Consider the following 15,543-nt stretch of genomic DNA (forward strand, 5'->3'; position numbering starts at 1 on the left):
TAGACCACAAGCAGAATTTCAGTGCACTTATTAGATACACTTTTTAGCGTGTTCCTCACATTCCCTTTGCTAGGCCTATGACAGCCCCACAGATGAGTCGATGTGACCAAGGCCATAAAGGGACCACGGCAGCTAACCACACCATGTCAGCAGGTGTGAACACCAGGTAAGTCAGTGCATTTTTCTTTTTTTCTTGTCCTTCTGAGCAGCTTTTCTGATTTTCTTTGGAATAAGATAATGTCTGCGCTGAGTGCTCCCTCAGTTGTCTGAGGAGGTGCTCTAGATACTGTGGGAGAAAGCAATCAGATAAAAAGAGCACACAGCCCAGAACTGAATTTCTGACAATAACCATAATCTCCAACACTGTAAATTCTCATTTAAAACCGTGTTACTAAATAGAAGACCAGAATATCAAAACAGAAGGCGCTCATCCTTAATAGCTTTTTTTTCATTTTCCTCTTTGCACTCTAGCAGTACACTGACAGAGCAACTATGTCCTTCAATTCACTGCTTTGCTTCCTTTCAAGTCTGCTGTCAAAGAGCCACTGGACAGAGTCCATTTGGGTAGCAGAAAGATTTGATCCTTCTGGCCTTGTTCTGAGTGACTGAGCAGCAGTAAAACCTCAAACTGTATGTCTGTTGAGACTACAGAAATTAGCACCTCCTCTAGTTTTCTTTTCATCCATTTATTTTGCCTCTTTTCCTTTCCTGTGGTCTCTTTATATTGCCTTTGCCTCCATTTTGGCTTGGTTTTTTTGTTTGTTTGTTTATTTTATTGGGGGTTACATGTAGCAAAGGAGAAGATGGCAAAGAATATGGGAAAAAGGGAAGAATGACTGGAAATATTCTTGTCTTTCTTTATGTAACAAGACAAAATGTAACAAGACAAAAAACTTTTCACAGGGAATGGGAAAAAGGAAGGGGGTGCCAGCAGACTTTAATAGTGTTCCTTTCGTATTGGCCATTCAGATTAGGCTACTGTGAGAACAAGGCCACTGGCAACTTATACAGCCATAGAACAAGGGCTTGAAGCTTGTTACTGTTCTTTCCGAGCAGAGTATTCCTTCTTAAATTCTCTTTTGTTGGTAACAACAGATAATGGGTGTGTGCACAGTCAATAGGCCAGTAAAGTACCATGGGCTGTACTGGGCTATAAATCAAGAATATATTTTTGGCAAGTCATGCTTTCCAAGTTGTTCCCTGTCTTCTTTTGTACTGATAGGAGATAGACATCTCTTTCTATAGTCACTTTATAGATGTGAAGTGTGCACATCTTGGTTGGTAACTCCTGGAATCAATTTGTAGCTCTTTAACACTGTTTCATGCAGGCTTGGAGCATCAGCTCTGCATCCAACACTGATCTGCTTTTCAATCCAGGATCTGAATGTTCCTGGTTATAGTGGTGTAATGGAAAGTAGTGCCTCATTTATATTATTTGTATACTGACTGTGGAAAGCAGTTAATATGTATCTGCTGACAGTCAAAAGTAGACTCCCGATGCTGTGTGACTTGAACATATTGGTTTAAATTTCCAGATATTTCTTATTGTCAAGCATTCAGTCTCAGATCCAAAAACATTTACTAGCTGCTCTAATTTTCCAGCCCTTAATTCTGCTATCATTGCAACAGACATCTGCTAGCAACAACAGCAGTCTCACAATGATAGAATGGTTGCTGTTCCTGACTTGGTCGTGTTAACCTAGAGTTGCAGGGTTTGTTAGTCTTTGTCAACAAAAGTAGCAAGAGAAAATGGCAACAAAACAAAACTGTGAGGTACTCTTCCCACAGAATGAGCTCTGATTTCATGAGAGAACAAACACTGGAGTGAAAATTATTAAGTGAAATTGCTTGAAAACCTTGTTTTTTTTGTTTTATAATGAAGGCAATGACTATGACAGTCTTTTTTTGCTGCCAGACAGGAGGTAAAGGCTATTTAGTGTCATCACTAACTATGTGTAGCCATGGTTCCAGTGATAAAAGTTACCATCCTGTCCATGGGGAGTGGCTAGAACATTGACAGCCCCTTGCAGCAAGGCACAATTTAGGCATTCCTCAGCTGCTGTTTTACGACTGCACTGTTTCTGTTTTCTCAGGTACCCAGAACAGGGAGCCAAACTACACTTTATCAGGTACAGTAAAATCTTCACTCGGCCTTCTCTGACGTGAGGAACTGTTCTGCAGCACTTTCCAGGTTCACTGGGTCTCACCCACCGTTGCTGTGACAGGCAACCTTTTTCAAAAGAAGATAGCAAAGGATAGTTCATTTTTCTCATTCTTTAAAAGACTTTGCAGCTGGTAATTTCCCTTTTTTTTTTTTTTTTAGTTACAGGTGCAATGATTTTCTGTTTTCAATTGCGGGTGAAAGCATCTGCTGCAAAACAGACTGGGGAGGTTTTAGAATTTATACCTGTTCTTCTGCATGCAATGCTTTTTTTCTCATTTTGTATCTTCCAGGGAAAACCTGCATTTACTGGAGGAGGGCCAAGGTCTTCCCCGAGAAGAACTGGATGAACGAATTGCTAGAGAGGAGTTCAGGAGACCACGGGAGTCACTGCTGAATATCTGCACTGAGTTTTACAAGCACTGTGGTCCAAGGCTGAAGATTTTGCAGAACCTGGCTGGAGAGCCCAGAGTCACCTCTCTGGAACTGCTGGATGTGAAGTCACACATGAGGTATTCCAAAGGCTTTCTCCTTTTGCTTGTTCATTTCAGGGGAATTCACTTCTTTTAGCTCTCAACTTTTCACAATAGCAAGACGACTCAAACGCTTTCTGTTAGTGTAGGCTTGCATGTTGCTTTCTGAACCATGCATGCCTTGGATGTTCTTTAGATTTTGCCTGATGCTGCTTGGATGTAAGAAGGGTTCCATAAGCTCTCCTTTGGTCTTGTTTAGACCCCTATCTCCGTGGATGAAACGAAAGTGGAGGCTCATCTGATACATCAGAAGAAGTTATGATGAGCTGAGTAGATAAGGCTGCTCTCTAATGCAGGGGATGAGGAAGTTGCCTATCTGACTGAGTGGGGCTTTTATCTTCTCCTAGGACACTGTGCACCAGAACATGCTGCCAACAAATATAGGGAAGGAGCAGATAATCTCTGCACCATTTGACACAAATGCCTGGAATATGGGGGAGGATAGGGCAGAAGGCATTTACAGGACCATCACCTCACTGTGTGATAAAGCAGGAGCACAAGATTTTTTTAAAGGTACAGCAGCGAGCCCAGAAGGCTGGTTGGGTGCTCACTGTAGATTGTTTTGTGGCACAGTGGCCTAGAAGGAGCTGAGTGGAGGCTTCTAATAGTTTGGACCTCATTCTGTGCTGTCTATGTGCTTGCTGTTCATGGTAACCACAAAACAGGGGTAATTCGCTACTGAGAAGTGTTTTCCAGGCAAAAGGGGAAAAAAAAAAAAGCCAAAAAAGGCATTGAGACAAGAGAGAATGGACCTGATTCTGTTGATAGTTCAGTCATCTTCAGGGGAAGTTCCTTTGCCTCATCTTTATACCTTTTTCACCAGAAAAGCCTTGTGAAGCAAGCTGAAGGGAGTCAAATGCTAGCAGTGCACGGAACCCGTTTTGTTCCTGCCCTCTGGACCAAGGAAACCCTTGAAAAAACATTCCTGCCTTTACATTCATGCTCCGAAAACAAATGGCAAAGCCCCTTATCTAGCAGATTCTGTCATAATTAGAGATGTATGTTTTGTGTTAATTTAGGTCTTGTTGAACAAATGCCCAAATTTGCTGGGGAGCTGGGAGGCTGTTGCTTTGGTTGGTTTGTGTATTTCCTTATTAACTGAGCGTTGCTTTCCTTCCCTCTGGCAAATACTTGCTAATTTAGAGGGCAGTTTTGAACAGGAGATACCTGTTACTGCGGATGCACGTCGTTCCTGTGTAGCGCTTACCTGCAAACAAACTGAAGGTCTGATGGACCTGGATGTTTTTCCATGCCATCTTTTTCCAAGGGATGTAAGAATTAGGAATTAATGCTAATTGCATTACAAACTCTGTGACTCAATATGAGTCAAGAACTTTAATCTTTTGCTAGGAAACAAAGGTGAGGTTCCCAGGCCACATTTCATCTTTGCTTAGATATAATTGTGTTGGGCTTTTTAATGATTTCAGTGGGAGCAAGAAATACACGTCTGATGAATGAATTTTCTTTGTTTCATGTTATAAAGGGTTTAATTTTTTTTTTTCCATATTACATTACCTTCCTAGTTTTACATTTACATTTAACAATCTGAATGTACTAAGAGTACTACTTGGAAGTATTTGCTAGTTAGCAGAAATGTAGAAACTTCATTTCTGTATTTATTTCATAATCAACATAGATTAGGCTTAGTTGCTCTTCAAAGATTTTGTGTCCCTCTCTTAGAAGATGAGTTTCACAAACTTGAAAGCAGGTGTACAGAAGGTGCTATTGGTGTGTTTTCTGGAAAGGATACTTTCTTGACAGGAAACAGTTACAGGACTGTTCTTCAGTCAAACAGTTACAGAACACGTTAGTAGCTGCATTATTTTCAAGAGACAAATTCTTCCAAGGCCAGAGGTTGCAGCAGTGAAGCTAAGGGTTTGATTTGCAGATGATGACAAGTTGTGCTCTGATTCTCATGTCTTCTGGAAAGTGCTGGAAATGACTGCTTTATTGTGGTGGAACAAGAATTGCTTTATCGTAGCTCCTAAATAAAAGGAACGTTATCTGTTTTCTTGCATGAATTCATTTTCTAAGTGTCAGTTAAATGACTAACAGGATTTAGCTGCTGAAGGAAACAATCTTTTCTAACTAGACAGCAGATATACCAGAACATGATGTGACAGCCCTGGTCATTGAAGGCTGTCAGATGCCTTCTCAGAGTCTTCAGAAAACCAAATAATAGGCTATTCACTTATAACGGGGTTCATCTCGCCTAACTTCAGCCATTTACAAGTGAAATATTTAGTCTGAAGAAATCATAAAGGTCTTTTTGGACCCAATGAAAAGGGCACGTGTGAAGAAATGCAAGCTGTAGAGTATTAGGTTTCTCTCTTAACAAGCTCTGGTTTCAGATTGGCAGAAATTGCACATTCCCTGCTGAAATTGGCACCTTATGACACGCAGACGATGGAGAGCCGAGGTCTCCGTCGCTACATCATGGAGATGTTACCCATCACTGACTGGACAGCTGAGGCGGTGAGACCTGCCCTTATCCTCATCTTAAAGAGATTGGACCGTATGTTCAATAAAATTCACAAGATGCCTACTCTGAGGTAAGCAGGTACAATGGAAACCCTCTGGGGTCCGTTTCTGATGTTGCAAGCCTTGAAGTGTGGGTATGTCATCTAACTAGAACTGTTGTATTGCTGTGAGCCTTTACATTGTATTAGAAAATGAAGGGTTTTTCCTCTGTAAGTGTGCATTTATGTTGACGTTTTTGTTGTGGCTTCTGATAAAAAGAAAAGAAATTTCAGGTAATCAAGAACTACAGAGAGTACTTACAGAAATCTCATGTTCTCTTTCTCCAAAATACATCATCAGATTTGTACCGTCTGCCATCTATTTATTTTAGCTGTGAGTTAAGGAGATTAATTTTTTTTTCTTTATTAGAAAGTTAAGTGAACTCTAACAAGAGTATTTCAAGAATACCTTGTCACAAAAATGCTGTTATGTTCTCTGTAAAGATAAACGTAGTCTGGAGCTATGCAGTAGCTTCTCAGTGTGCCTTCATAAAGGGAGCAGAACTGCAGCGATTGAATCCAGTCAGTGACTTGTGAAAACTTGGTGCTTCATGAAGTAGTGCTGTGGTACAGGCCTTGCTGAGTTCCAGAAGTATTCCAAACTGAACATTTCCACCTCATAGGCAGTGATATATATGTAGTCTGGGTTGTGTAAAATCCCTCAACTGTGCAGATTTTCCAATGATCTTAGTGAAAAAAGCTCTTGGTCTCAGTTAACCTTGTGGACGAATGTCCTCAACTGCTTTGTTTTGTTAGCAATACGAACTGGGAAACCAAATTACATTAGAGAACATCAGAATCTGGAATTTAGACACAAAACTTCAGGTCCTTGTGGGAATCATGTGTACACAACTAAGATGGAACAAATAATAAGAGGGTGATTTCTTCCTTCTGGCATCCCTACGTGTCACTTCCCTTTGGCTAACAATCTTGTTTTAGAAACTGCTGCCCTTGTGGGGAATTCAGAGCTGGAGATATTGATGCTTCCCCTTCCTGATGGTTTGATTCTTTGATAGGCCTTGCCATTTCTTTATGTTCTTGCTCATACTTTCTTCTGCTTCAAAAGGCAGCTCAAGGGTCTTCCTTGTTCTTGAGTAACTTTCCTTTTGTCTAAGTGAAAAGAATGCTTATAAATTAAAATTCTCCTCATATTCCCTCATCTGTGCTTGAACCTGTGCTTAGATGAAACTATTATTCCATATGCATAGGGACAGGGACAACAAAGCCACTTGACCAGATGCATTAACTACATTTAAGTATTGTTAAGCATCATTTAAACAAGTAACCTCTTGGAGGTGGAAAAGAAATCACATTGTTGCTGGATGGCAGACCCTAGAAGCCTTCCATTAGGATATTTACACCAGAATCTTGCATACTGCCTCCCGTGGGCACCCCTCACCAAAGCCACAGTCTGATGGGAGTAGTGTAAGAACGTGTACAAAGGCAAACTACTGTTCCAGAGTAGGTTTAGGAGCAGTAGTTGCTGAAAAATGAGGTGTACATTTGCATACTTTAGAATTCAGACAGCAAACATTTCATCTTACTTTCATCTGTAGGAAGTCTTCTGAGCAAACTTGACTAGGGTATTGCTCATTCCTGAGCAAACAGGTTATTCAAACCTTGTCCTTCCATCCCAGTAAGTACTCAGTTAGATACTGGCTTCAGAACTACACCATCTCTGAAGAGTCCGACCCTGAGATCAAAGGTGGGAGCCGCTTTGTTGTTATTTCTGATGTATCTGCTTAGGGTTTGGAGGGAGCCATTCAGAACCTGTCAAGAGGACACGAGTCCTACAAGCTATTTTGAAGAAAACCGAATTGTCAGGGAAGAAGGACTCCTGAAATAGAGGACTTTGGTGCTGCTCAGTTGTCCTATGTGGGGTGAGGATGGTGAAGTCTGCACTGCTGGGCAGCTCAAGTACAGAGAGTCAATGTGACTCTCAGACTGGATGGCAGAGTAGTTTACAGAGGACACTCACAGCTGACAAGGCTTATTGAACATCAGAAAGCCACAAGAGATGGAGGAGTCACTCTCAGTTGGGATCACGGCCCAGCAGAAGTCTTCCCACACACAGGCACACCTGAGACAGCTGTCTGCTGAGTCTGTTTCATCCCCCCCATTGCAGGGAAAAGTGAATCACAGCCTATCTGCCGTTGTTGTTGTCAGGGCTTTTTTTGTCGCTAATGCAGAATCTCTGCTACATTTTGGTCTCTCAGACACTCAGTGTGCTCTGTGCTTTCCCGAGCTGCGTGGATAAAACCTTCTCTCTGTCGTGCACTTTGTGCTCATCTCGGGCATCGTTGCTGTCTGAAACGTTTCCTCTGTGGGCATCACTGTGTGTCGGTCGCCATGTTTGCAAGCGTCTGGTGGGGGGCAGGAGGCCAGCGGCTAACAGCACCTACTGTTGTATTGCAGGCGCCAGGTTGAGTGGGAGCCTGCCAGCAATTTGATTGAAGGGGTTTGTTTGACACTTCAGAGGCAGCCAATCATATCCTTCCTGCCTCACCTTAGGTCTCTGATCAATGTGTGTGTCAATCTGGTGAGTAGCCAAGCGGCAACCCCGTGAACCTTTTGCTAAACCTCAGTCTGCTGTTGACTTCTCTGCACCGAAGATGAGAGTCCATTCCCATTCCTGTCATTTTACCTGTCCCCCTTACCCCTCGCAAGGGGACTTCGCAAGTGACACTAGAGATAGCAAGGTTCATTTTTGAAGTGGTGCATGGGGAGATACAGTGACCAGTAGCAGTGGTCAAGCGATTTCTTTCCGTTGCTCCCCACGCACCACTTTGAAGATCTACCTTTGCCAGATTGAGCTGAGAGTTGAGGGCTGCAAGTTGGAGAGTGGGGTGGTGGAGACTGCACACACCTGGTAGAGGTGGGGAGGGGCTGATCCTGGAGATACCTACCGTCTCCAGTGGGGAGGGACCCTGCTGGCTCTGTCAGAGGCTATCAGGTGTCTGGCTAGTTAGAAGGATTTACATGGGTGGATTCACTCCTCTATTTGCAATGTCCCTGGCTTGATCTAGTACAGGTTTGCATGGTACAATGTTCAGATCCCACTCTCGGTAGACATTTTGCTCATAAGTGTGTTACAGCAGAGGTGATAGAGACAGAGCCTGTTTAGTCATTCAGTAATAGATTGTAGTTTCTGCAGCAGTTACAGTGGGAGCAAAGTCTCCATTTGATTTCCGTGTAACTCCAGCTATTTGTAGAAATGCATGTGCTCACATTTCATGTGGAAGAAATACAGATAAGGGGGAAAGGAGGCTCTAGTATTGTCATTGTTGTTGGGTTTAATAACATTTTCTTCTGAGAATACAGATGTTCGAACTTTATCTGGCAGTATCAGAAAGCCTCTCTGAGGAGATTTAAGAACAGTTATCACTAGTTACAATGCAGTATCGGTGTTTACAAAGGCTCCTGTCCTTCAAGCCTCTGCAGCACTCTTAACTGCAAGGACATGGAAGTCCAAGCTGACAGAGTCCATGGGACTTCTTCCTTGTTCACGCAGAGGTGGCTACTCAGAGGCACTGCAAATTGGGACACTCGGGCTAATTGGAGTGGTTTCACAGGGAAACTGCTACAGAGTTAGCTAGAATACAAGTTTACAATGGACCTGTAGTTTGATAAGCAGACAATATGGAGTGAATCACAACAGAAAGCTCTCTAAAGAGCGTGCATTAGGAATGAGCCAGTGCTCTTTTTTTAGAGAAAGATCTGCAGTGCTAAAGTGCAGTCATAGAGCTTACATTCAGCTGGCTGGGAATGTCAAAGAGAGGTACCAGGAAAAGATGTATTCTTTGTGTTAAGAGGATCTTACCTTTAGCTGTCAGAACTTTGGCTGCTATGGGAGCACCCCTGACTGCATACTGATATTCATGTGTAGACCAATTACATCACAAAGCCAAAAAGAGATTAGCTGGGAAAATGGGGAAATACTTTTATGATAATCCATGGTGACAAAAGGAAAGGGCTCTGCCATTCTAAATTGCCCTTTGGTTTTCAGGAAGAAAACTGGTTACTACCTTTCTCCCTAAGCCAAATTTGTAAAAGTGTTTTCTGCCTGTTTCTGTCATCTAGATTTATCTAGTCATGGAGAGAAACGGGCAGATGCAGACCTGTGATTTAATTTGTATGAGGAAAATATCCAAAACAGTTCAAGTAACTCTCCCCTTGAACTGTTGTTTTCTTGTGGTGATATTTCACGGGGTTGCAGACAGCCAAGTCACATGCAGGTGACAATATTAGAAGTCTTGTGTCAAGTGAGATGAATCATACTTAGAATCGATAGGAATAGAGTGTGTTTGAGGGGAATCTGAACATTGTACAAAACCCGGCTTGGGTCAGACTTAGGACATTTTTTTTCCAGTAGAAGAGAAGGGAAAAAGATCCAGTTTCAATGCAGACTTCTTGCTTTGGTGACTTATTTCATTTGTTACAGTTGTTACATGACGTATCCTCCAACTCAAACTGTTCCACCAGTCCAGTGCTGGTCATTCAGGGCTGGTACTGGGTACATTTGTAAATGTACCGAGCTACCTGTGCACTCCTCCCACCCTTGCCGGTTCCCTCTTCCCCACTCCCTTTCCCTGCTAGAACTCCTCTTCGCTGGCCCCATCTCCCCCAAGGACCACTGTGGATGGCTGGTTCTCCTAGAGCCACCCCAACCCAGTGCTCGAATGGAAGGCCCCTCCATTTCACTGATGTTGGAGGATATGGCATGGATTAAACTGTAAGCAGTCAGTTGTGGTGATGTGCTCTGTTTGTATTGCAGGTGATGGGAGTGGTAGGACCCTCCAGTGTGGCTGACGGATTACCCCTTCTTCATCTCAGCCCTTATCTCTCGCCACCTCTGCCCTTCAGCACAGCTGTTGTCCGGCTTGTAGCATTGCAGATACAGGTGTGTCTGCCCTGGCCTGTGGCTAGGCGTGTTTTAGCTTCTGGTTGAGACACCAACTCATCGGTGCTCTGTTTTGTTTCTGCAAAAGCTGGGCAAAAACTGTGGAACATACACCAAAAATCAAAGAGAAGCAACACGTAGATTCTCCCATCCTTTTGATGATTTGAACTGAGCTCAAAATTGACCTGTTGGGGCCAACTCCACAGCAAGCATCCATCAGCTTAACACTGCAACTTCACGTCCAGGGAGTTCAGCTGATTGATGCTGTTTAAAGCTCTGACAAGCATATTAGGATTCTCTGCAGTATCTAAGAAGCTAGCACCAGTCTTCTGCCATGGGGAAATGTGCCTGGGTCACGTCCATGCAACCCGATGTCCTTTCATGTTGGGTGCATGTGCGTAACCGAGAGGTAAGAGTTGGTCACAGTGAGCCAGCTGTGGCAGGGCAACTTAGGATTTTCAGCTGCTGACTCAATAACATCCTTGCAGCGAATAACAAACCCATCCTGTACTTTTGGAGAAATTCATCACTATTCCTTTCTCATGACGGTGCCACAACAATTACAGAATCTTTCTGCCCTCGTATCTCTTTCTCCTCCTCAATGGCGTGAGATCAGGTAGAGTGGAGACAGTGTCAGCAACAGAATGAAGAGTCAAATATTTCATGATTTAGCTCCAGCTTGCATTTTTAAATATGCATTGACACATCCAGTTGGATACTTCAGCAACTATTTCTGAAAAGTGGGGCTGCTTGGGAAGGGTTAGAGGGATGAAAACATAGTGCTGTCTCTCAGAGCACGAGGCACAGAAGGACTTTTTGATACCAGCTCACACAGAGCACAGATTTCTTCCAGCTCTGAGTAATGGTTCGTTAATCAGAAGCAAAAAAGGGCCACCGTCACCTTCTCTGAAATCTTTTAGCTTTTTTTAAAAACACATACCAAAATAGTCATTTTAAAACCAGATTGGGAGTTTCCATTTTTATGATCTTCTCCTCCCTGTTCACTCCTTCTTTTAATGGGTTTTAAGTGGAATGAAAAGCAAACAGCAGGAAAACAGGAGAAGCTGTATTCCTAACGCTTCCAGTAGGATATGAAACAGAAATACTTCACATCCCACCAAAAAGCATTCTCTGGAATTTCTCAGCCCAGATCTATAAATTTGAGAGGTTACAAAGTTCAGTTGCATTTCACTGCTGGGACTATAGCAGCTGGGAAGTTGTAAATGTAAATGAGCAGAGGTTCTACTAGCAGTCACTTGTATTACCTCGTCTAAAGAATATGAAAGATCTTTCATTTAAGGTTTCAGTAAATGTGCATTTTGCTTATTTTTTAGGAGTTCATCCTTTATGTTAGGAAAGGTGGTAGAACAGTGCAAAGTGAGGTAGAACAAAAATGTGTTTGGGAATAACCTCCATGTTCAAACAGCGGAATATTTAGATAGTATCATTCGTGCTGTTTCCTCTGTTCATTTTTTGTTATTCCCCATAATCAGGGTCAAATTCTGGTCCCATTTGCAGCAGAACTGAGTTTGGAACTAACACCCAGCCAACTACTGTGGTATGCCTCTGATATTGTTAATGTCTGTGGGTAAGGAATCTGAGCTGCTTACCTCTTGGTTATGACAAGAGCAAGTGATGCTTAGGTTGTTGTGTGAAATCCTTTTACTCCTGGCTGATGTCAGGGCTTCTAATTCAATCAGGTCATCATTGCCTGTTGTGCTGTGTAAACAGGGTGCCTGGGGGACCGCCATTCCCTACAGTAACTTGTGTGAATTATCTGCTGATGAAATCATTTAATCCTTTCTTATTATTACTGCACAGGCTTTGAAAGAAGATTTCCCCCTAAGCCATGTCGTCTCCCCATTCACCAATCAGGAAAGAAGGGAAGGAATGCTTTTAAACCTACTGATTCCATTTGTGCTCACAGTAGGATCTGGAAGCAAAGGTCTGACTAATTTAACAAAAGGAGTTTTTCTCCCTTTTTCTGACAACTGATGTTTGCACTTTCCCTGCTCTCTGTTGATTTTTTTCCTTTTTTTTTTTTTTTAACTTTTTGATTTGTTTTCTTTTTTTTTGGTTTGCTTTCTTTTTTTTTTCCTGTCACTTACAGTGTGTCAGCTAAGTGCTCTTTGGGTCTGAGACTGGAAAGAGTTCCACTGGGGGAAGTTGTTTCTCCTCTTTGTTTCAGCTGTGCCGTGGTTCTTGGGTCAGGTCTTTCACAGACATGCTCCCTTTTTGAAACCGGAGTGCAAGGCAAGACAAGGCTGTTGTAGCAAAAGCCGAAGGGGAGCAGAGGTCACAGAAATTGCCTTCCCCTGTGGATTGCTGTCTGCCCAGTCCATGCCACTTGTCTGGCACGAGTCCTGCTCCTTGCTTTCTTCTATAGAGAGTGATCACTGGTAAATCCCCAAAGAAAAGCAAAGAAGAAAGGGAAGGGAAAGATAAAAAGAACGTGAGATCATCAGACCACTGAATGGGACATTTAGTTGTGCTGTGTAGCTCTGTGTTTGTGCGTATTGGTGTTGGTGTTAAATAAACTTTGCCTTTGCTTGCAGGAGGAGAAACAGCATAACAAGGTGTGGGGGACGAAGTTGTGGCTTAGGGGACAATTGAGATTGCCTCACATTTTGGAACGAAGCAGGGTCTGGATCTTTGGGCATCCTTGAGGTGTAGCCTGATCTTTCTCTCTCTCTCTTTCCCCTTCCAATGCATCTCAGACAGCCCCTGGCTGGAGCAGCCTGAGGTCCTACTGCTGCTCCAGACTGTCATCAATATCCTTCTGCCACCTCGCATCATCAGCACGTCCCGCAGCAAGAACTTCATGCTGGAGAGCTCGCCTGCCCACTGTTCCACCCCAGGGGATGCAGGGAAGGACCTGCGGCGGGAAGGGCTCGCAGAGTCCACCAGCCAGGCTGCCTACCTGGGTGAGTGATGGCTTCTGCTCACAGCTGCGAAGAGATAAAATGGAGCATTCAAAACTGTAGGTAACACCAAAGAAAACCATCTCAGGCAGGAGCTAATTGAGCTCTTAGAGCTGCTTTAGATCTTGCCCTGAAATAGGGGTCCATGCCAGAGCAAGAAGCCAGGAGTAACTCTGGGAAGTATTGCAACGTGAGCGGTGTCTGCACTGCAGGTGGAGGAGACTGCAGCACAGATAGATGCCGCCCAGTTTTCATACTGCCAGGATATAGCCACAGAAGGCAAGTCAGCCTGCCTACCATCCCCTCATGTGACACTTTTACTGGCCTGAGGTTAGCTGGGGTAAAACGTGATGCAGTCTGCCTGCCTGCTGGTCCTGTGCACACAGTCCTTGTTGACTGATATTCGCCCTGCTCGCTGTGCGCTGCTGCAAGGGAACACAACGTTTGCCTCACATATGACCCTCAGGTGAAAGGAAAGAAAAAATAATTGAAACAGAGCTTCAGCTGCAGTCCAGGTTATCAGAACTATATGGAGAGCCCTCCTTCTGCACAGCTTCAGTGTCTGGTTTTGTGAGAGCTCTTACCCAAAGACGTATTGTGGTCTTTGTTAACCTGTGTCTGAGGTATGGGGTGCCATTGATGGAAAAACTGCCAGTTCATCCCTGATTTAGCTCCCAGTCCCAGAAAATGTGTGTACAGGTGTGTGATGCCTTGACCATCCCATCAGGAAAGATAGTACAGTGGGTCACTACCAGGCCTGCTCTTTGTTCCAAGGGATAGATTCCTTGTCTCTTCTGTGAGCTGTTGGTCACAGTCCTCTTTAATATAGAATATTGTTCTGAGCCTCATCTCCTGTCTTCGTCCCCTAATTGTAATGCAATGCTCTTGTGAATTATGGCCCTTGGCTTACCAAACAGTTTTTTTTGTTGTTGTTTGGCTGTGGCTCAAACAGATGCACTGCAAGAAAGATTCTTTTCATTGCCCTGTAAATAACCTGGAGATTATTGTGCTCTGAGGGTGGCCCTTCACATGGCTGTGCTTGATGGAGATTTTTGAGTTGTCTGATCAGCCAAGGCTGTGCTCCCTTCCTGAGTTGCTTTCACAATACCTGGGTTCCAGGAAGATAAACTAATTACATTAGAAGAACTCTGCAGGGAGGGAGAGAGAAAGCTGGAGCAAGAAGACACAGAGGAACTTGGGTGTGAAGTAGGAAAATTTCCTGTTAGTAAAACTGGAAGTGAGCCTGCCAGTCCTGAGCTGTAGGCCCTTTATTCTAACAAAGTTGTTCCTCTACCTGAAGCGTTTGCAGACAGAAGAGACTTGTAACTCTTAGGTGTGTAGGTGTGCAGTTTCACGTGAGTGCATGCATGCTTGTGCTGGTTTGTGCTCGTTGTGGCCTTCCCCTTTTCTCCCTCAGTAAATGTACTGGACACGATAACATCTCTGATTGCCCTTTGCTGTTGTGTGTTTTCCTGTAGCCTTGAAGGTGATCCTTGTTTGCTTTGAACGCCAACTGGACAGCCAGTGGTACTGGCTGAGCCTGCAAGTCAAAGAGATGGCGCTGCGGAAGGTGGGAGGGCTGGCCCTGTGGGACTTCCTCGACTTTATCGTGCGAACACGGATTCCTATCTTTGTGCTCCTTCGGCCCTTCATCCAGTGCAAGGTAACAGGTGCTTTAGCTCCTGCCAGATCACTCCCTGAAGGCAAGATATCCCTTATTAACCTGCTGAGAACTGAGGTAACAGCGTGCCGGGGAGAAATGGATGTTCATGTATGGGGAGTGACTTTTCAGAAGTATCGATGTGTTAGTAAGCACATGAACCCTTTGAAACTAAATCACAAAGCTTTTTGCTAGACAGCAACAAAGAGTATGCCAATCATATAGGAGCTCTGATTCAAGAAGCCACAGAGAGGACAGCTAGATTTAGTACTACTGGGCTTGACCTAGAGGGTTTTCATGCGAACGTAGTTTTGTGACAGACACTCAAAAGTAGCATGGATGCTTTGAGCCCAGGCTTGGCTGGCAGAAATTTTCTGAAAATGCTCTTCTGAAAAGAGCTGGGCACTGCAGCTAACAGCCAGGAAGCACCACTGTGCTTTGCATCTCTGGGGTGATGGTTCTGATGGGGCTCATGTGGAAGAAGAGACAGCTGCCGGGCTGAGGCAGTCAGGGCTTAAGCTAATCACAGCTCTTCTCTGCTTACCAGCTAGACTGGCACATGGCACTCACCTTGTTTAGCCTTCTGTTTCTCACCATTTGGACAGAATAAATCATATTGCAGGCTGTAGCTGTGTAAAGTCTGAGGGTAGAGCTTAGCATAAGGAAGCCCTGATCTGCACGTACCATTAGTAAGTGAGATTTTGTGTCTGTTCAGTCAAATACAAGATTGTTCCTGAAAGACAGATGGAAACTTCTCATAGCTGCAGTCAAAACCTTGTGCCAGCAAAGCGAGCAGTTTGCTGCAGGCTTGTGCTGGTCTGGAGACCAGTCCCAGTTCCCTGGGCATCA

At 43.9% G+C, this 15,543-nt stretch overlaps 1 protein-coding gene across 13 annotated transcripts in view; it reads left to right on the forward strand.

Moving 5' to 3' along the window:
- Positions 1-15,543, forward strand: part of UNC80 (unc-80 homolog, NALCN channel complex subunit) — a 118,856-nt gene that overhangs the window by 88,690 nt on the left and 14,623 nt on the right. For all 13 annotated transcript variants that reach the window (XM_052675075.1, XM_052675080.1, XM_052675076.1 and 10 more), the window contains 9 exons: positions 74-166; positions 2,094-2,129; positions 2,455-2,673; positions 5,046-5,246; positions 7,629-7,752; positions 9,988-10,113; positions 11,935-12,058; positions 12,831-13,037; positions 14,513-14,697. In XM_052675075.1, coding sequence (XP_052531035.1) covers positions 74-166; positions 2,094-2,129; positions 2,455-2,673; positions 5,046-5,246; positions 7,629-7,752; positions 9,988-10,113; positions 11,935-12,058; positions 12,831-13,037; positions 14,513-14,697 — 1,315 coding nt within the window. The remainder of the gene's footprint in view (positions 1-73; positions 167-2,093; positions 2,130-2,454; positions 2,674-5,045; positions 5,247-7,628; positions 7,753-9,987; positions 10,114-11,934; positions 12,059-12,830; positions 13,038-14,512; positions 14,698-15,543) is intronic.

This window comes from Tympanuchus pallidicinctus, unplaced genomic scaffold, assembly GCF_026119805.1.
Source record: "Tympanuchus pallidicinctus isolate F22 unplaced genomic scaffold, pur_lepc_1.0 scaffold15, whole genome shotgun sequence".
In the NCBI taxonomy this organism is placed as follows: domain Eukaryota; kingdom Metazoa; phylum Chordata; class Aves; order Galliformes; family Phasianidae; genus Tympanuchus; species Tympanuchus pallidicinctus.